Here is a 21,849-nt window from a genome sequence, read left to right as displayed (position 1 = left end):
CTTACATTGATTATCTCATTAAAGTGGCATATATGTGGGTGGAATATATTAGGCAGCAAGTAAACATGTTGTCTATGAAGTTGATATGTTGAAAGTAGTAAAATTGGGTATCACAGTTTGCTGTGTGGCCACAGACTGGTCAGGGTACCCATGCTGACCTGTGTCGGCAGCCAAAAGCACCTACAATGGGAATGTGAGCATAAGAACTGGGCCACGGAGCAATGGAAGATGGTTTTCACAATTTTTTTTCACAATTACAAAATCTTGGCTGAATCTATCTAGTGGAAAAATTTGTTTATCCTGCAATCTGTCTTAAAGGGGTTGTAAACCCTTGTTTAAAAAACAAAACAAAAAAACCCCAAACATGTCATGATTACCTCTGCCGTGCAGTACATTTTGTACAGAGTGGGCCCCAGTCGTCCTCCTTCTGGGGTCCCTCAGCGGTGCTGGTGACTCCTCCCCGCATTGAGTGTCCACATTGGAGAAGGCTCTCCTAAGGTGGACACCCGTGCGGCGCGCTCCCAAGTCCTGCTTCTGTGTCCATTCACACAGAATGCAGGGCTCGGCCCCGCCCCCCAGCGCCATGTCTTTGGATTTGATTGACAGCAGCAGGAGCCAATGGCATCGCTGCTATCAGTCTATCCAATCGGGACATGAGACACCAGCTAGAGCTGGTGTGCTTGTTCTCGGCCAGAGGATGACAGCGTTCAGGTAAGTAAAATTGGGGGGCTACAGCACTACAGAAGGTTTTCACCCTAATGCATTAAGGTGAAAAACGATGAGGGTTTACAATCCCTTTAAGCAAACATCTCACTGTGCCTATTGAAGATGTTCCTTCTTTCAAAGATTCTGCAGATAGAAACTTGCTCTTAAAGGCTGTCATTACTCTGGCAGGCCCAGCCCTGCAACCAGATCTCACTGCAATGTCAGTATCTCAAACTGCAGCTAACTGAACAAGGACAACGAACAACCAACGTGACCCAGGATTCCAGGGTTGTACTTTAACAAAGCAGTTACAGAAGTTACCTTCTGCTCTGCTTTTTTTGTTTGGACGCTCTAGAACGTGTCATGAGGCAAATTTCCAAAATCCTCAATCTCCACTATTCACATCTGCAGAATCTTGTGGCTAAAAGCCTGTATGGCTAAAGCCAATTGTGTAAACAGAAAGACCCCTTTCACACCAAGGCGTTTTTGCAGCGTTTTAGCGCTAAAAATAACACTATTAAAACGCTCATAAAACGTTTATAAAACACTCCCAATGCATCTCAATGGACCTTTTCACACTGAGGCGTTACGCTGGCGGGGCGTTGAGAAAAGTCCTGCAAGCAGCATCTTTGGAGCAGCTTTTTGGCATTGAAAAAAGCGCTTCAAAAACGCCCCTCTCCATTGAAAACGCTGTAAAAACGCCTGAATAGCGCCTATAATCCGCCCTGAGCTGTAGAAAATTCACATGATCTCACAAAAAGGTAAACATGCAAGCCGAAAAGAGAGCATCTACAACAACAGGACTGAACTTGTGGGAAGGTCAGAATGATTAAACAGACCATCAAAGTGCCAAAAAAACAAAATTAAAGTGCCAAAAAAAAAGAATTAATCCCAGAAAAATGAAGATTTGAAGTAAAACAAGACACTGCTTGTTTTACATGATATCACAAAAGGATAAACATGCAAGCAGAATAGCATCAATAACACATGCTTCAATAACGCTTGAAAAATGCTGTTAAAACGCCTGCAGCGTTGCGTTCATTTTAACGCTAACGCCCTAAAAACGCGGTAATAACGCAAAGGCATTTTTGAAGCGCCTTGGTGTGAAAGGGGTTAAAAAAAAAATTTGTTTGGGGAGGCACTTAACCAATTCATAAAAAATGTCAGGCTCCTGTTCAACAAATTACCTAACTTGGTGGATTTCTAGCCCAGATTTAACATTCAGGAGGTATTTCTTCTCTTATTACTAGAATTAACAAAGCAGGCGCCAGTCTTTCAGGCTGGGGAGCATGGCTACCTGTGGAAGCCGAGCACCACATCTTAGAGCACAGACTTCTACTCGGACATTTAGCAAACAATTTCTCCTCCCTTCCCATTCGTCCAGATCTGATGTCTAGGGGCCCTCTGTTCCATTATGCTTCTCAGTCCCTGGCTTTAACAGCATGGCTGTTAAAACCCAGATCTTCAAAGATAGAGGGGTCTCTGACTCTGCTATTCCTATTTTACTCAAAGCAAGAAAAGCCTCGGTTCATTGCCTTGACGTAGTCAGAGCCATTGGAGTCTACCTCAGAGCAACAGGACCTCCCAAGGGACACCCTGCTTCCAAATCCATCATAGCTTGATGGATACGAAATCTTGTTGCTAAATCTTATGTTGCCAAGGACAAATCTTCTGTCCTTTTACACACCCATTCCACCAGATCGGTGGACATTTCTTGGGCTTTCTAGCAATTGGCCTCTGTAGCCCAGCTCTGTAAGGCTGCAACCTGGTCCTCCTTTCATACTTTTTCAAAGTTTAACCAGGTGGTTGCCCAGTCTTCTGTGGATGCAGCTTTTGGCAGCAAGGTTTTTGCAGCATCACTCTGAAGTATGTTTTTTGACCCTTGCTGCTGTTGGGCCTTATGTCACGGTTCTGTTTGCCTAGTTGTTGCCCACCCTTCTCATTCATACTGTATGACTATAAGAGGAATTTTGACTACCTGTAAATTCCATATCTTGGTGTACAGATTGTTGGTCACCCTCCCTTTCTATTCCTTGTTACTCTGCTTTGCGTGCCACAAAACGGAGGACTCTTAGTGGGGTAAGGTTCAGTGCTGTTTCTTAGCCTAGGGCGGCACTTTGCGGGTGGGGGGGGGGCACGCAAAAAGAACAAAAGCCCCATGAGTCCCGGCTCCCATCCCCTGCACAAAAACAGTCCCCGGTGGCCTATGGGGCAGACTGGGCAGGGACTTTTCGGACTGGTAGGGGCAGTCTCGGCTGGGTTTGAGCAGAGGGACACCTCGGCTGTGGTCAGGAAGGGAATCGCTCCCCGCCTGGCTGTGTTCGGGAGGGGGAAGTCTCAGCTCACCTCGGCTGTGCTCGGGAGGGGGCGGGCTCAGCTCACCTCGGCTGTGCTTGGGAGGGGACGAGCTTAGCTCACCTTGGCGGTGTTTGGGAGGGGGCGGGCTCAGCTCACCTCGGCTGTGCTTGGAAGGGGGCGGGCTCGCCTCGGCTGTGCTTGGGAGGGGGCGGGCTCAGCTGTGCTTGGGAGGGGGCGGGCTGGGCTCACCTCAGATGTGCTTGGGAGGGGGCGGGCTCGGCTGTGCTTGGGAGGGGGCGGGCTGGGCTCACCTCAGATGTGCTTGGGAGGGGGCGGGCTCGGCTGTGCTTGGGAGGGGGCGGGCTGGGCTCACCTCAGATGTGCTTGGAAGGGGGCGGGCTCGGCTCTATGCACTCTATGCGGGGGCGGTCACAGTGATATAATGGTAACCAGCATTATTATTACTATTAGAAGGACAATAATCATGTCATAGAAGATGCTGTAACTTATTTTGCTTGTCATGTTTTAGAACTTAAGCTTTTCCCCACTGTGATTACAGTGAATGAATGGCTGGAGACTTTTCTGTTCACTATGATGACCATGGGGAGTCATGTCTGCAGTCTCTGACCATCTCCTGTATCATGTCTGCAGTCTCTGACCATCTCTTGTATCATGTCTGCAGTTTCTGACCATCTCTTGTGTCATGTCTGCAGTCTCTGACTATCTCTTGTATCATGTCTGCAGTCTTTCACCAACTCTTGAGGTGGAGCGCTAATAGGAAGGGGTGGGGCAAATTTAGATGGGGCGCCTGATTTTAGTCTTGCCTAGGGCAGCACAAAGCAAAAATACACCACTGGTAAGGTTAAAGAGAAGGCACGCAGGGGGCTTCTCCTAAAAAGCTTGCCAGTGTCCAATCACCTGAAGGCACGAGCCTATAACCCAGGGCTTATGAATACTTTGCTGGTGTCCTGTACTGTACTCCAAGATAGGGAATTTACAGGCAAGTCAAAATTCTTTTTTGGTACAGCTTTTATATGAAAGTAGTTTGATTCCTAAATACAATCAACACAATTGTTTAAAGGCTGATTGATATAATTTGAAGATTCAGTTTAAGGTATACAATTGATTCATTTTTATAAGGAGTTTTAATCTCTCTGTGCTCATGTGGAGGTGGGGGGATTTCCTTAAATATCATTTTGAGGTAACAATCGTCACTGAGAAAAAAAAATGAAAAAGACTATCTCAATAAAAAATCTCCCGTGCTACAAAAACTGTAATAACTCTTCATTTGGCAAAATGAAGGATTGTAGGATCAGTATCGAGAGAGGCATTTAGCTAAAGGAATAAAACTCAGTGAATGTTATTTTGCAGATGACCTCAATACAGGCACTGAAACCCAAACAAAGTGCTCTAAGTAGCCAGGGTTATAAATCCCTGTGAAAAGGTACATTGTTCCAACTTGGTGGATAATGAAGTCTTCACATAAAAGGATATTCTTGCACTGCAATGAGTCTGGTGTGCCCTTTAATCCGGGCTTGTAGCTATTGTACTCATTGGATTTATAACTGTGTGAAAGCACCTCTTCAGAAAATAATATACCAGATTGGTAAACTAAGCCTGGCCTAACAAGTGTCTGAGGTAACAGTAGTGCTAAAGCGCAAGTATCTGTATCCAGTTATCTGTGTACAGCAAAACATGATCCCTGTGGAGAATCTTGGACCCTCAGCCCAGGATATTCACATGATTATAAAGTGGAACTATGGGCAAAATCAAAAATGATCTATTTAATGCGTTCTGTTAGTATGACTGTAAAACAACAGTTCTGTCTGCTGTAATATAGTTTTGTTACCTGTTGATCCTGCCAGTAGATCCGTTAATTTTCTTCCTGTAATAATTTGCCAACACTGTTCATTCTGCAGTGAAATCGCACATTTACTTTTACACTAAAAAGGAAATAGGCAGGCTCCTTATTGTGGAAGAGTCATTCTATGTCTCTTTTGCAATAAAACAAACTACCTGCCTTTTTGCAATCTTCTTTAGAATGAACACTGAGCTGCGCATACACAGGAGTTATGTCATACAAGTACTTTTGAGTTATAGACCTGAAACAAGCATACAGAGTTTTGTATGTATATAGAGCAAACAAAAAGGAAAAATGTCTGCACTCCTAACTATTAAGACCCCTTTCACACTGGCGCGACGTGTATTAGCACGCTTTGCTGTCGTTTTAGTGACGCTTTTCGGACGCTATCGGGATGCTTTTAACCCCCACTAGCCGTTTTAAGAAAGGCCTGTGTTGCGGCGCTTCCAAAACGCTTTTCAGGCGTTTCAGAAGCGCCGCCCATTCATTTCAATGGGCAGGGGCCCATTGAAGTGGCTGCAGCCATCCCTCCCCCCGAAAGATGCTGCTTGCAGGACTTTTTCCTGCCCCGCAAACACACTGCCCCAGTGAGAAAGCACTCGGGCTTTCACACTGGGGAGGCATGAAAGGCGCTTGGCAGGTGCTATTTTTAGTGTTAAAATGCCTGAAAAGCGCCTCTGTGTGAAAGGGGTCTTACAACTGCAAATTTAATTCATACTGTGCAAAACAGATCTCTCTGAGAGTCCATCTTCTTTGATGCGTTTCATCCAAATTTACTTACTTAAGCCTGTTTGGGTGAAATGAGCCAGAGAGGGTGGGCTCCCAATGGGGAGATCAATTAGGCACGCTATGTTCTAAATTTGCTTGTGGTTGGTGTGTAGCTATTTTTTCTTTGCATGCTATAGGTGTCAGAAAAGTACTTTATACGTCTTCTGGATCAGGAGTCTCCTAGAAGTGATGGTCACAGAATGTTGCTAAACTCCCTGCAGGGAATGCATGTTAGGTCTTTGGGCTTTGTAAGACCTCAGCAGTTTTTGTATTAGGAAAAGGCGGTTTAGAGGTTGTAATTTTCTTCCAGCACCATGGTTTATTCTTAAAATCTGTAACTATGTCAAGGTTGTGTGCTGAACACATTGACATGACTGCCAACAGGTCAATAGTATTCATGATGGGAATGGGAAAAACGCACAATGGGAAAAAATTACAGTCGAATTGATTACCATATTTGTTTCTGTGTATTTTTTACAGAGCAAGCAACTATAGGTTTGTAGTCCCCTGCAGTGGACTTAATAAATTGTTAGAACTCTGGCATACAGTGTGTCCAATTTTCAGCCTCATGCACACAGGACATTTTGCAAACTCTCCTAGAAGCCTTTGCTCCCGGCAACAGCGTTTTTGCAGAAAAAACACCTGCCGCTTGTAAAAGTGTGTAACGCGTTTAGGCACGTTTACAGGCACCAAGCGCTTGGGCTTAATTCATTTCATTGGCCAGAAGAATCATTTCTTCTGGCCATTGAAATGAATTAATGCTCAAGCTCTAAACGTGCCTAGCGTTAAGACGCATTTAAAAACGTATTTTCTGCCAAAACTCTGTTGCTTCTGGGCACACTGGCAGTGGGCGGGGGTTGCCTCTAAAAGCCCCTGCCACTAAACTCTACTAAAAGCCTGTGTGCACATAGATACGTGCATGAGAGTCTAGAGGCAGGAAGATGCTCCTAGAAGCAGCTGCAAAAACCTCCAGTATGCATGAGACCTTTGGACTAAGCATTTGTAATTTTATCTAATTAGAATTTTGTTTTACAAGAGGATAAACCAGTGGTGTGAAGAGATTAAAACCTTTCATATAGTGTACAGCGGATAAAATAAGTATTGAACGCGTCACCATTTTTCTAGGTAAATATTTCTAAAGGCGCTGTTGACATGAAATTTTCACCACGTGTCGGTAACAACCCATGCAATCCATACATACAAAGAAACCAAAACAAATAAGTTCAGAAATTAAGCTATGTGTAATAAAATGGAATTCCACAGGGAAAAAATATTGAACACATGAAGAAAGGAAGGTGCAAAAAGGCACGGAAAGCCAAGACACCAGCTTGAACTCTATCAGTATTTAGAAAGAAATCCTGCCCCTTTTCAGTGCAAATTAATATCAGCTGGTTCAGCCTCAACTGATGGATGGATAAAGTTTCATTACCAAGGTGTCACACAAGAAACATCTCATAATGGGTAAAAGCAAAGACCTCTCTCAAGACCTTTGCAACCTTATAGTTGCAAAACATACTGATGGCATTGGTTACAGAAGGATTTATAAACTGAATGTTCCAGTGAGCGCTGTTGGGGCCATAATCCAAAAGTGAAAATAACATTTCACCAAAAGCCAGCCACGACCAGGTGCTCCTCGCAAGATTTCTGACAAAGGAGTGAAAATAATTGTCAGATGAGTTGTCCAAGAGCCAAGGACCACTTGTGAAGAGCTTCAGAAAGACCTGGAATTAGCAGGTATAATTGTTTCAAAGAAAACAAGAAGTAATGCACTCAACCGCCATGGCCTGTATGCACGCTCCCCACGCAAGACTGCATTGCTGAAGAAAGTATGTTGAAGGGTGTTTTAAAGTTTGCTGCACAACATTTAGACAAGCCTGTGAAATACTGGGAGAATATAGTCTGGTCAGATGAGACCAAAATTGAACTCTTTGGATGCCATAATACTCATCATGTTTGGAGGTCAAATGGCACTACAATATCACCCCAAAAACACCCCCTTACCAACAGTGAAGTTTGGAGGTGGGAACATCATGGTGTGGGGCTGTTTTTCAGCATACGGTACTGGCAAACTTTGTCATTGAAGGAAGGATGAATGGAAAAATGAACCAAGACATTCCTGATAAAAATCTGCTGCCATCTACCAGGATGATGAAGATGAAACGAGGGTGGAAATTTCAGCCAGACAATGATCCCAAACGCAAAGCCAAGGAAACTCTCAATTGGTTTCAAAGAAAGAAAATAAAGCTGCTAGAATGGCCCAGTCACTCACCTGACTTGAATCCAATAGAAAATCTATGGAAAGAACTAAAGATCAGAGTTCATAGAAGAGGTCCACGGAACCTTCAAGATTTTAAAGTGGAGGGCAACCCTGGAAAAAAAAATGCCACCAAAAATCCTAAAAAAAAAAAAAAAAAAAAACATTTGGGAAAAAAACAAAAAATTTATACTTACCTAATCCCTTGTTGCTAGGCAGTCTTCCTAATCTGCCTCTTCCTATTCCGCTGTGTGTTCTTCTCCTCGGTGAGCGGCCCCGTTGTCTTCTGGGAACTGTGTGTGTTCCCAGAACACCACGGGGCCATTCACAGATCGCCTCGCCGCTCGCGCGTGCGCAGTAGGAAACTGGCAGTGAAGCCGCAAGGCTCCACTGCCTGTTTCCCTTACCTAGGATGGCGGAGCCGAGGGACTGGGCGGCCGACATCGCGGGCAACCAGGACAGGTAAGTCTACTTATTTAAAGTCAGCAGCTACAGTGTTTGTAGCTGCTGACTTTAAATTTTTTTTTTTTAGGTGGCCGGAATCCTGCTTTAAGACTGTGGGAGAACGGGTCAAAATCATGCATGCGACTAATTTCTCCTTACAGGAGGCGTCTTGAAGCTGTCATTACCAACAAAGGATTTTGTATGAAGTATGAAATAAATCTCAGTTATCGGTTTCAATAGTTTTTCCCTGTGTCATTCCATTTTTTTACTCATAACTTAATTTCTGAACTTATTTGTTTTGTTTTTTGTAAGTATGGGTTGTTACCGATGTGGTGAAAATTTCATGTCAATAGCACCTTTTAGAAATATATTTACCTAGAAAAATGGTGTTGTGTTCAATACTTATTTTACCTGCTGTATCCCTTGTGCACACCTCATCTTATATTAACAGAACGGTCTTGTTAGTTTCCTCCTCAGAGCAATGCTGCCCCTGATGAACAGAAGGTGTTTGCCCTGTGGACCTGTGGAGATGAGTACGACAAGGTGAGAAGACTTGTTTTATTGTCTTATGATGGTTAAACAATGTTTTATTACATGTATCAATCAGTTATTGGACCTTATTTTAGTGTGTGGCGCTTTCTTTCATTTTTTTTTTTTTTTTTTAACCTGTATGGACAGCAGAGGGAAAAAAAAATTGGACAATAGACAGATTTTTCAGATATTTATTTATGAGGGCCACATTAAGGCCCGTATACAGGATAAGAAGATGTTAAGAAAAAATTTTGTACGACAAACGATCGGCCGATTATATGATTGTTTAGTATAATGCTTTCGACAGCCAATTCTGACTTTTCGGACGAAAAACCTGCAGGTGCAGGCTAGAACATTTTTATTGTACGTGAACACAACATCTGATTTTCGTTTATTAGCACATTTTTCGTCCGCAATAAATTTTAAAAGCAAGACTACGCATGCTCGGAAACAAAATAATACATTACAAAACAATTCAACCCATTATATCACTTCCGAAGTTGTAATTGGTCATACGATCATTTTTGTAAGTAGAGTAACCTCTTGATTTTCGATATGAGACTAGCATGCAAAAAAAAATAAAAAAGATTATTTGTCCGATAATCTTATCCTGTGTACCAGGCTTTAGGGGGACCCTGGGTATTTAGAACTCCGTTATCCTGATTTGTGATAGGACACTCAATTCTTGCTCTTCTCCCAAAGAGCAAGATGTAGAGAGAAGAGATTAGTAAGGGTGAGGATATTTGTTGCTAATTTGAGGTATACAGTACTTGAACCACTCCCATGATGGAAATACCAGTATTTTTGCTCCCAGCCTCCACTGCATCTTTCAGCTTATATCTTAATGTGGTTGTAAAGTCTCTGGGGTTTTTTTCTTGTTAAACCATGTTATACTTGCCTGCTCTGTGCAATTGTATTGCACAGAGAAGACCGATCCTACTCTTCTCAGGTATCCCTGGCTCCTCCCCCTCCCCCCTCAGAGTGCTCCCGAAGCAAGCTGCTTACTATGGGGGCACTTGTGCATGCTTTCTCCTGAGCCACACTCTGTGTGACACAAAGAGCTGAGCTTGGCTCATAGAATGCAGTAAGGCCCCTTTCACACTGGGGCGGTTTGCAGTCGCTATTGCGCTAAAAATAGCGCCTGCAAACCGACCTGAAACTGCTGCTGTGTCTCCAGTGTGAAAGCCAGAGGGCTTTCGCACTGGAGCGGTGCGCTGGCAGGAGAGGAAAAAAACTCCTGCAAACAGCATCTTTGGAGCGATGAACGAGCAGTGGGCGAATACCGCCACTAAAATGATGGTAAAGCGGCGCTAAAAATAGTGCCGTTTTACCGCCGCCGCCCCAATGTGAAAGAGATTGAAGATAAAAAACCTTCTGCCTTTACAACTACTTCATTTGTACAGTACTGGACAAAACACAGGCAAAGTATTCTTTGACCCTGGGTTATAGGCTTGTACCCTCAGGAGATTGTACACCGGCAAAGCCTTTAAGGACATGGCCTCTCTGAGCCTCATCCTACCCCTTTGTGTGTTTGCAGTTTTTTTTGCTAGTGTCTTAAAGTGATGGACCTATTCTCCTTTATAAAGAAATCCCTCAGCTTAACGAGTTTATTATTTTAATTGATCTTTGGATTCTTCAACCTTTCAGTCATCTTTCACTGCCATCTAATTCCATGGATAGCAGTGTATCCAGATCGACAACATTTCTGTTACATCTTGGAATGTGTTGTAGTCAGCTGCAGGGTGCTATACAGGTCCATGTTTGTGGTCCATCTCTATGGAATCCAGACACTGAAGACCACATAGGGGGCATGCCCACAGTGATGGTCAGAGCCTGGAATTTATATACAGTCCAATATCTGCCCATTACTGTAAAAACCAGGGCTATGTTTGGAATGCATTCACTTTTCAGTATAAACTTTTCAAACTTGACGCTAGCTTAGTCTCTGGTGGATGATCAGGTGTTGCACCACACCACTGGTCACACACTTTACCTCCACTTTCATCTAAAGCCTTTATAAAGTACTCCCTATAGGATGTCCTACACACGTGGTGTTTCGTACTTGTTTCGGACAGGCTTTCCCTGTATTCAGCATTTTACTCTGTGAGTACCCCACAATATACCCACACCTATAGCTATGGCAGAAACCAGGAGAAAGAGGGCCACAGGCAAAACATCAAAGTTTGCTTTGCTGAAGGCACCCACAACACTCCTGCTCAGAGTGATGATGCTTCTCTTGCACAAGAGCAGGAACCCCCTATTTTCTTTTTTTTCTTTTTTTTTAACTCTTTAGTTATATATTGTGCACTTACAGGAGATATTCCAAGTCAGAAATACAGATCCTTTGAAGCATCATGAGTACATACTCAATATTGTTTTAGACATAGTCGCGCAGTGTCTTCTCAAATCAGTAGGTTAAGGAAAACCGTAGGAACACACATTATAACATATAGAGGTTGATTTACTGAAGACAAAAATATACTGTTCACTTGCGCTAGATCTGAGGGGAAGCTCTGAATTGAGGGAAAGCTCTGCTGATTTCTATTATCCAAATCATGTGCAATCAAAATTGCTGTTTTATTTTCCTGGCATGTTCCCCTCAGATCTAGAGCAACTGCACTTGAAGTGCACTTGAAGTGCACTTGCAGTGAACAGACTATTTGCCTTTAGTAAATCAACCCCATAGTCATACACTACATCGCGGTAGACTTTGTAAACACTGAACCTTGAGGTACACTACTAATAACCTTACGGTGCGGGAAAAATCTCTTCGATCCCCTGCTGATTTTGTACGTTTACCCACTGACAAAGAAATGATCAGTCTACAATTTTATTGGTAGGTTTATTTTAACAGTGAGAGACAAAATAACAACAAAAATATCCAGAAAAAGGCATTTCAAAAAAGTTGTTATAAACTGATTTGCATTTTAATGAGTGAAATAAGTTTGATCCGCTATCAATCAGCACAATTTCTGGCTCCCAGGTGTCTTCTATACAGGTTAGGAACACTCTCTTAACCAGTTGCTGCCCGCCCGCTGCTCTGCGGCTCTCGTTCTAGGAAGACGTCCTATGACGTCGTCCCATTCAAACAGGGATTGCGCACGATTGGGTGCGCGCATCCCTGCACTGTCATTGGTAGCGTGTCACTGAGACACCACTCGTTACCGACAGAGGCGAACAGCCATTGGGCATGGCTGATTACCACGCAATCTGCTATGATCAAGTCACGGCTGATCACGGATGGAACTGCCCATTGCACACAGCGCATGCGCGGGCACACTGCGCGTGCATGTCGGTGGCGGCGTGTTCCCGGGAACACTGCTTGTCACAGACAGTGGTAAATAGCCATTGGCCGGCGGCTTTTACCATGTGATAGGCTGTGATCCATTCAGCCATTCATTTAGCGACAATACCCAGTGCCCTCCCCAAAATCATCCAAATGACGATAAATTATATAAAATTCGCCCACTCATAAACTTCTTTTCCCACCGATTTGCAGAACTCTGTGTTCCTGATCAACATATATGTGTAGATGAGTCGCTGGTAAACTTTTCAGGCCGGCTAGGAATAAAACAATATATTCCTAGCAAAAAGGCCAGATACGGAGTCAAATTTTATAAACTTTGCGAGAGAGTCACGGGATAGCTGTATGCGTTCCACATATACGAAGGAAGAGATTCCCAGCTCCAGCCCCCTGAGTGCCCGGCCTACATGGGCACAACTGGAAAAATTGTATGGGACCCGGCATACCCACTGCTGAAAAAAGGTTACCACATATACCTGGATAACTTCTACACCAGCCTGCCCCTTTTCAAACACCTATACCTCGCAAAAACCTTGGCCTGCGGAACCTCCAGAAAAAACAGGAAGGGCTTCCCACAATCTATAGTCCACAAAAAACTACAAAGGGGAGAAAGAGCAGCTTTGAGATGCAACAAAGTGCTGGCCTTGAGTTGGAAAGATACAAGAAATCTGCACATGATGTTGTCCATCCGTGATGACACTACAGTTGAGGTTCAAAAAAGACGAGGTCCCATTGAAAAGCCAATTTGTGTCCATGATTACAATCTCTACATGCCCTATTCGTCAATAAGGAGGTCCTGTTTCTGGTACAAGAAATATATCAAACAAATGCAATATATCTCATCTATTTGGCCATTTATAACGCATACATTATCTACACCAAATCCAAGGAAAGCCCCACCCCCTTCCTAAAATTCATTGAAGTTGTCACGTCCCTCATCTACCAGCAAAGACCCTCCACCAGAAGACCTTCGCTCTGAGGCTGTTAGCCAACTTCATGAGCGCCACTTCCCAGACAACATTCCACCATCTGAAGCAGTGCGAAGATGCCAAAAAAGATGTCGCGTATGCACCAAAAGAGGATTTCATAAAGATACCAGATTGTCCCCAGTGTCCCTCCCAACCTGGCCTTTGCATTGGTGAATGCTTCAGGTTTTTCCACACTTTCCTAAAATAATAGCCCGTAGTTTTAACCATTTCCCCATTTTCATCATCTGTGCTGACCATTTTCCATGCTTCCTCAAACAACCATGCCACTGCCTTCCACATGAACTGACCCTGGCCTATTTTATCGTCTACACTTCTGCCTCCTGTTTGGACTACTTGCACGTGAACTGACCCTGGCCTGTTTTATTGACTATGCTTTTGCCTACCGCTTGGACTTATCTGTTGCCCTGCTACTGTAGTACACAGGGGTCTCGCATATGTGAGGGGCTCCAGAATTGTTTTTCCGGATGGAGAAAAATTTTTTTTTTTTTTGTTTTCTCCTGGTTTCGTAATTTCCGGATTAGGGTCTGGAGGCTTCATAGAGATTTGGGTGGGTGAAGCCTTTACACCTATGCCTAGGTCTTACCTGATTGCGGCCCTCAGCCTGCTGCTGACTTACTGCCATCATGCCTCTGCCTGCAGCATGAACTGACCACACCTCTGCCTGCTTCCTGGACTATGGAAATAATTAGCTGTAGCAAGAGGCAGTATGTTTATGAAGGGCTGGAGAGAGGTACAATAACGAGTGTCTGCGGGTAACAGTGTACCAGGACCAATAATATTGCTGTGCTGGCTCTCTGCCTGGACAATTCCTTTGGAAAAATGCTTTGGCTGTGCTCAGTATCCTTGTGCTGACTATAGACAATATTCCTGCCTGCTGCCTGGATAATTACTATTGTCGCTAAGCACATCCCTACCTGCTGTCTGGACCAATTCTCTCCTCTGTGGACACACCTGTCTGGATCAATTCTATCCTCTAAAACCACAGGTAATAATTTTGTTTACCCTTTCCTCAGTAGAATTTATTTTGGAGTGTAATTTTGGAGCATGTAATTCATGCTATGTGTTAGAAATATGAAGGGCCTTCAAAAATGATAGGTTGTCAGGAAATTATGTGTGTAATTTATTCTCCTAGAACGCCTGATGGTGCTACTTGGATATTGGGCCTCTGTATGTGGCCAGGCTGTGTAAAAGTCTCACACATGTGGTATCGCCATACTTGGGAGGAGTAGCAGAATGTATTTTGGGGTTTAATTTGTTGTATGCATATGGTTTGTGAGAGAAATAACCTGTTAATATGACAATTTTGTAAAACAAAGCAAAAAAAACCCTTCATTTTGCAAACAATTGTGGGAAAAAATTACAACTTCAAAAAACTCACCATGCCTCTTACTAAATACCTTGGAATGTCTGCTTTCCAAAAAAGGGGTCATTTGGGGGGTATTTGTTCTTTCCTGGCTTGTTAGGAAATGAGAAATGAGATAGGCCTTCAGTACATCAGGTGTGATCAATTTTCAGTGATTGGCACCATAGCTTGTAGTCTCTCTAACTTTCACAAAGACCAAATAATATACACTAATTTAGGTTATTTTTACCAAAGATATGTACCAGTATATATTTTGGCCTAAATGTATGTAGAAAAATTTGCAAAATTTTATGACAAAGAAAAGGACTTTTTTTTTATTTATGGCACAAAAAAAATAAAAAACCCTCTAGTGATTAAATACCACTAAAGAAAGCTCTATTTGTGTGAAAAAAGGAGTAATTGTCATTCAAAGTGAGAGCGCTGAAAATTGGTCTGGGCAGTAAGGGGGTACAAGTGCCCTGTATTGAAGTGGTTAGAGGGAGTGCTCCTAATCTCAGCTTGTTACCTGTATAAAAGACACCTGTCCACAGAAGCAATCAATCAGATTCCAATCTCTCCACCATGGGCAAGACCAAAGAGCTGTCCAAGGATGTCAGGGACAAGATTGTAGACATACATAAGGCTGGAATGGGCTACAAGACCATTGCCAAGCCAAAGGTGAAAGGGTGACAAAAGGTGCGTTTGTTCGCAAATGGAAGAAACACAAAATAACTGTCAATCTCCCTCGGTCTGGGGCTCCATGCAAGATCTCACCTTGTGGAGTTTCAATGATCATGAGAACAGTGAGGATTTCGGCCCAGGACTACACGGGAGGATCTTGTCAATGATCTCAAGGTAGCTGGGACCATAGTCACCAAGAAAACATTTGGTAACACACTACACTGTGAAGGACTGAAATCCTGCAGCGCCCGCAAGGTCCCCCTGTTCAAGAAAGCACATGTACTGGCCCGTTTGAAGTTTGCTAATGAACATCTAAATGATTCAGAGGAGAACTGGGTGAAAGTGTTGTGGTCAGAAGAGACCAAAATCGAGCTCTTTGACATAAACTCAACTCGCCGTATTTGGAGGAGGAGGAATGCTGCCTATGACCCGACCCCTAGAACACCATCCCCATCGTCAAACATGGAGGTGGAAACATTATGCTTTTGGGGGTGTTTTTCTGCTAAGGGGACAGGACAACTTCACCACATCGAAGGGTTGATGGACGGGGCCAAGTACAGTCAAATCTTGGGTTAGAACCTCCTTCCCTCAGCCAGGGCATTGAAAATCAAGCATGACAATGACCCAAAACACACGGCCAAGGCAACAAAGGAGCGGCTTAGGAAGAAGCACATTAAGGTCCTGGAGTGGCCTAGCCAGTCTCCAGACCTTAATGCCATAGAAAATATGTGGAGGGAGTTGAAGGTTCAAGTCCTCAAAACCCTAATTACTTGGAGAGGATCTGCAAAGAGGAGTGGGACAAAATCCCTCCTGAGATGTGTGCAAACCTGGTGGCCAACTACAAGAAACGTCTGATCTCTGTGATTGCCAACAAGAGTTTTTGCCACCAAGTACTAAGTCATGTTTTGCTAAAGGGTCAAATACTTATTTCACTCATTAAAATGCAAATCAATATATAACTTTTTTGAAATGCGTTTTCTGGATATTTTTGTTGTTCTGTGTCTCACTGTTAAAATAAAACTACCATTAAAATTATAGACTGATAATTTCTTTGTCAGTGGTCAAACGTACAAAAATCAGCAGGGGATCAAATACTTCTTTCCCCTCACTGTAGAGCATTCAGAGTATTAATCATTACTCTCTGATTATGGTCTTTTAGCCAGTTTTCTATCCATTTACAAACTGAATGTTCTAAGACTGTAGGCTTTAACTTACACATTGACTGTATGTGGGGAACTGAGCTAAATGCCTTTGCAAAATCCAAGTATAGCATGTCCACAGCCACTCCTATATCTAAAAAGAAAATTTAAAAAATCTGATTTGTTTGACAACTTCTTGTTTTCTTCCTCCCAACAGAAGTTAAACTAACCAATCTGTAGCTACAGGCGATCCCTGGGTTACAAACAAAATAGGGTCTGTAGGTTTGTTCTTAAGTTAAATCTGTTTGTATGTCAGAAAAGGTAATTTTTTTAAGTGTAGCTCCAGTCAAAAAAAAAAATGTTTTTTAAGCTTTTTGGATAACATCGGGAAGGGTTAACACCCCTGTAACATTTGTTTTACTGCCTGTGCCCCTGTTCAGAAGATTTCACCTCACTTTCTGTCCCAATGACAATTTAATTTTTAAAATTTTGGGTTGTTGTGGAAACAAGCCTTGGTGATAAAGCATCGGAGGAGTGAATTTCCCTTCATGGTGGTAGATTTCCTCTCACTTCCTGTTGTCTCCCTCCGTTTGTAACTAGGAGTCGTTTGTAAGTCGGATGTTTGTAACTAGGGGACCGCCTGTACTTGGTAAAGTTTCATCCCTTTTTAACTACAGGCAAAGCAAGGATATTCCCTTAGATGGCCTCTCCAGCAAAGTGGCCTATTTGGTTACCATCACTTCTGTAAAACGTGCCTCTTTGTGGGTGGCTTGCCCTTGTAAGGAGCCGTTCCCTCATCCTTTAAAATTACAAGGTAGGTACGCTTTTCACCCAAGACCATCCTTTCTTCCTAAGGTGTTGTCAATCTTTTATTACAATGAAAACCTAGCCCCACCATCTTTATACCCTGCTCCAAAGCATCAAAAGCATCGTTGCCTGGACATAGTCAAAGCCATTAGTCTACCTCAAAGCAAAAGCTTGATCAGGAAGACTCATTCCCTATTTGTTATATCCTCAGGACCTCACAAAGGAACACCCTGCTTCCAGGTCCACTTTCGCTCCATGGGTAAGAAATCTGATTGCCAGAACTTATTCCCTCATGCACAAATCTGTGCATTCACGTGCCCATTCCACCAGATCAGTGGGACTCTTCTGGCCTTTCTGGCACAAGGTCTCTGCTTTGAAAGGCAGCCACCTTGTCTTATGTTCATACTTTTTTTTTTTTTTTAAATCTACCAGGTGGATGTTCAGCATTCTGCAGATGCAGCTTTTGGCAACAAGGTTCTTGCAGCGGCAGTCAGTAGTTGGCCTAGTTGTTAGAGGAGAGAGAAGCTCCAAGCCAATCCTTTATACAGCATAGGAATTTATTCAGTATATAGGTATAAAACAACACTAAAAACTTGCATGAAAAATGTTGGAGCATTTTGGAGCACCTCCTTTTGCTTTCCTTTTTGTTTACAGTGATCGGGTTCCCCAGCCCACGCCTGAAGCAGCCTTGCTCCCTTTACAGCCTCCATTTAGAGATTTTTTTTTTTAGAGACTGTAATTTTTAGGGGTTCATCCCCCAGAACTTTCAATCCACTCACCATTCACATGGTTGAACCTTCATGTATCAGCATGCAGATGCATGCCTTTTCATTTACATTTTAAACTTTAATCTTTTTCATCAGATGGTTTAGCGCTAAACATTATACCAATATTGTGTATGTGTTTCCTCCTATTGCCTAGTCTTTGCTCACCCTTCTCATTCATTGTTTGGGTGTGTCCCATGGTCTATGAATGCTTTGTGTGTGTCCTGTACTGTACATAGGAGTTTTGGCTTAACCTGTAAATTCTATATCTTTGAGTACAGTACAGGACGCGCTCCCTTCCATTACTTGGTTACTCTGCATTGCTTGCTAAAGCACTGAGGACTCAGTTGAGTAGGGTTATTGGGGAGGCACCCAGGTGGTGTGTCTTCAAAAGGCTTTGTCAGTGTCCAATCACCTGAAGGTATGAGCCTATATCCCAGGGTCTATGAATGCTTTGATAGCAGGCAGCGCTTGCTTATGCATAAACTACTGTAATTGGTTATACTAAAAATATTGTAGTGATTATACCATTGCACGTGGTAGAAACACAGGGGATACCCTGGGAACTAGGCACAAAGCACTTTTACATTGCACAAAAGGACTTTTTGTTTGCACTATGTCACTTTTTTTTTTTTTTATTGATGAACAGATTGGATTATTGTTTGACATCACTTGTATAGTAATGTTTATAGTACTCGCTACAATATTTTTAGTATAACCAATTTGTTTATGCATAAGCAGGCGCTGCCTGATATCTCTTCATTATTAGCCTGTCCGTTGGAGAGCATAGACAGCGGCTGCTCATATTATAATTTTTATACAACTTGATAATATTGGTTGTTCGCCAAGGTGCGGGTGTTTATTGTTATTTCCATGAATGCTTTGCCTGTGTCTTGTACTGTACTCAAGATATGGAATGTATAGGTAAGCCAAATTCCTGTTCTTGTGGACTCCTAAAAACTGCTTCACACTCACTACTGACCAGAATATAAATAATACCAGTCTTGTTCTGTACCTTTAGGAAAGGCAAGCTCTGCTGGAGCTTTTCTCCAAAGGACATCGTCTGCGTAGGAATATGATCCAGACAAGGCTGAGCCAGGAATTTGGAGAGGATCTCACAAAGCAACAGCTGGACAAAGTGCTAAAGGTATGAGGTGTGAATGGAATTAAGTCCTTCAAAAGCACAATATGAATAAACTGCCTTAATTGGCTTAAAGGCTCAGCCATGTGTGATTAGAAGGTGAAATGTTTTAACCCTTTGTTGCCAGTCACAAGTGTCATTCACAAACTATATTACCAGCATATGAGCAGTAGGCAGAGGACCAGGTTTCAAATAAACTTCACTCCATGGTGCAGAGATGTCTGTTTTTCTTGCCGCGTTCTGCAAGGGCACCAACAAAAACGATTGTACTCTATGTGCCCTGTTTACACCACAATGTGCAGCAATCTGCAATGCATGTGCATTTTTCTGCACGTGAAAAAACTGACATGATGACAACATTGGTGTGAGGAGGGCACATAACTGACGTACATAAAAACTGATGTCAGCATGCATGGAAACTGATGTCTCTGCAAATGAAATCTGCATGGTTTTCTCTTCAGTTCCCATCAGTTTTCATGCACGTATGGTGTGAATGATGCCTTTAGACGTAAAAGGGAAGACCTATCTATATTGCCAGTATGATTTTCCAGAGGAGGTTTGAAAATAAATTTAGCAGTCAGATTCCTGTGAATAACAGACAATTCTTCACACGCTTTCAGTCACAGTGCTCCTTAATAGGCCTCACTACCGACAGGGATGGTGGGAAAGGGGGATCCAGTTTACATTACTAGATGTATGGTTTTACCACTATATGTTCACTGTGGTGTAATACACATGGTTCCACCAGAAGTCACTAATGAACTGCTTCCAGTGTGATCAACCCAATTTCAGTAACCTAATTTGTGTGTCTTAAAACAAGCCTGTTCTTAACATACAGTAATCAACATAATTGTGAATCTAGACAGCAGGTATTCTAATGTGACTGCTCCTACCTACAGAGCTCTGCCCATTGATCTAGTGCACTGGCTCGCTGCTGGTACCCTGTGACTGTCGTAACCAATCACAGCAGGTCACATGACAGTTGTAGACAATGGATGACTTCATTTCATGCCATACATTGTGTACCATTGTGTTGCTAGCTGTGATTGGTCACTGTGATCACATGGTACAGACAGGGCCAATCGCAGCCCATCTGTACAATGTTGGCTCTGACCAATCACAGCTAATCAAAATAAACTGAATGAATCCATTCTATTCAGTAAAATGCTTGCTTATAGCAATGTAATGCACTGCTATAAGCAATCATAATGTGAAAAAGAGAAAAAAAATCCTGGTCACTTCCCCAGAGTAGTACAATGTTACTATGGTAACAGTGTGAACATTTTTTATTTATTTTCGTACTGTCACCAGTCAGTGTCATTGATCACCACCACACCAGTTATACGATAATGCTGTACTGCACTGGTGACCAAATGTGTGAAAATAAAAAATGTAATTTCTTCATTTTCCAAAAAATATTAAAAAAAACTTGCCATGCCTCTTACTAAATACCTTGGACTGTCTATTTTCCAAAAAGGGGTGATTTAGGGTATTTGTACTGTCCTGGTGTTTTTGTGTCTCACAAAATGAGATGGGCCATCAGTACATAAGGATTGTTCAGTTTTCAGATATACACCATAGTTTGTGGATTCTATAACTTTCCTACAGACTAAATAATAATAAATGTAGCAGAATACATTTTGATCTAAATTTATAAAGAAAGATTTTTTCTCTTCTTTTTATTTTCTTCTTGCGTTTATCAAAAAGTAAAAAACCTAGCTCTATTTGTGTGAACAAAATGCTAAAAATATAGTTTTGGTACAGTGTTGCATGACTGCGCAATTGTCATTCAGGCTAGGTTTCCACTAGTGCGTCCCCAAAGTCGCGCGATTTTGCCGCGTTTTTTTACCGCGATTTTACCGCGACTTTTTACCGCGATTTGAAGCAATGCCTGTATCTATAGACCTCAAGTCGCATCAAAGTGGGACCAAAGTAGTGCAGGGACTACTTTGAAGTCGCTGCGACTTGAAGTCGCACAGATATGAACGGTACTCATTGGAAATCATGGGAAACAATTTGTCATGCGACTTTTCAGTCCCAAGTCGCATGAAAAGTCGCACTAGTGGAAACAGAGCCTCAAAGTGCAACAGCGCTGAAAATTGACCTGGGCAGGAAGGGGGTAAAAGTGCCTGGTATTGAAGTGGTTAACTCAACAAACACCTTAGGTGCCTTATAGTGTAATGAATTTGAAGGATGCTAGTTATACTGCCTGGTTCATAGTGACTCAACGGGTTTGTATGTGAAATAATATCATGGCAGAGCTAGCAAGTTAAAATTGGTAAATCAAAATATGTGCTCATTAAAAATACACAGTAGTTCACATCTAGGATGTTTTAGCTTATATGCTGCAGCTTTTACAAAACAATTAAATGGGGACTCTAAACTTTATTTGAAGAGACAAGCGCATTCCTTTTACTGCTGCCTGCCAGCCCTGACTTCTGTTTACATCCTACTGTGATCAACAAGCAGCTGCTCCTGGGAGCCACTAGGGGGAGCTCTGGACAAGCATAAAACCTTGTACAGAGGGGCCGAAAATCATCCGAAATCAGCCAGTTCAGCAGGAACCGGACAACTTTTCGGCCCGTATGTACAGGTGTCTGTTCTACAGAAGCAGGTCTCATGACCGGCTTCTGTCAAACTGGGTATGCTGGAAAAATAGTATCTGACCTGCATCCGATCAGTGCTGCCAGCCAGTGCTAATCAGTGTGTTCTGGCAGGGGCAGACCCAACTGTGGGACAAGCAATTTTGTAAGGGAAAACTTTAATTTGGAAAGGAATTGGAATACCTGTTATCTCTAGCAGTCATTTTGCAAGGTGCCTG

General features: G+C 42.7%; 1 protein-coding gene across 2 annotated transcripts in view; it reads left to right on the top strand.

The window, feature by feature from the left end:
- POLR3E (RNA polymerase III subunit E) overlaps positions 1-21,849 on the top strand; it is a 109,250-nt gene that overhangs the window by 84,192 nt on the left and 3,209 nt on the right. For both annotated transcript variants that reach the window (XM_073591037.1, XM_073591038.1), the window contains 2 exons: positions 8,796-8,873; positions 18,909-19,034. In XM_073591037.1, coding sequence (XP_073447138.1) covers positions 8,796-8,873; positions 18,909-19,034 — 204 coding nt within the window. The remainder of the gene's footprint in view (positions 1-8,795; positions 8,874-18,908; positions 19,035-21,849) is intronic.

Source organism: Aquarana catesbeiana, linkage group LG06 (assembly GCF_042186555.1).
Source record: "Aquarana catesbeiana isolate 2022-GZ linkage group LG06, ASM4218655v1, whole genome shotgun sequence".
NCBI classification, from domain to species: Eukaryota; Metazoa; Chordata; class Amphibia; order Anura; family Ranidae; genus Aquarana; species Aquarana catesbeiana.
This window is presented reverse-complemented; position numbering and strand designations above follow the sequence as displayed.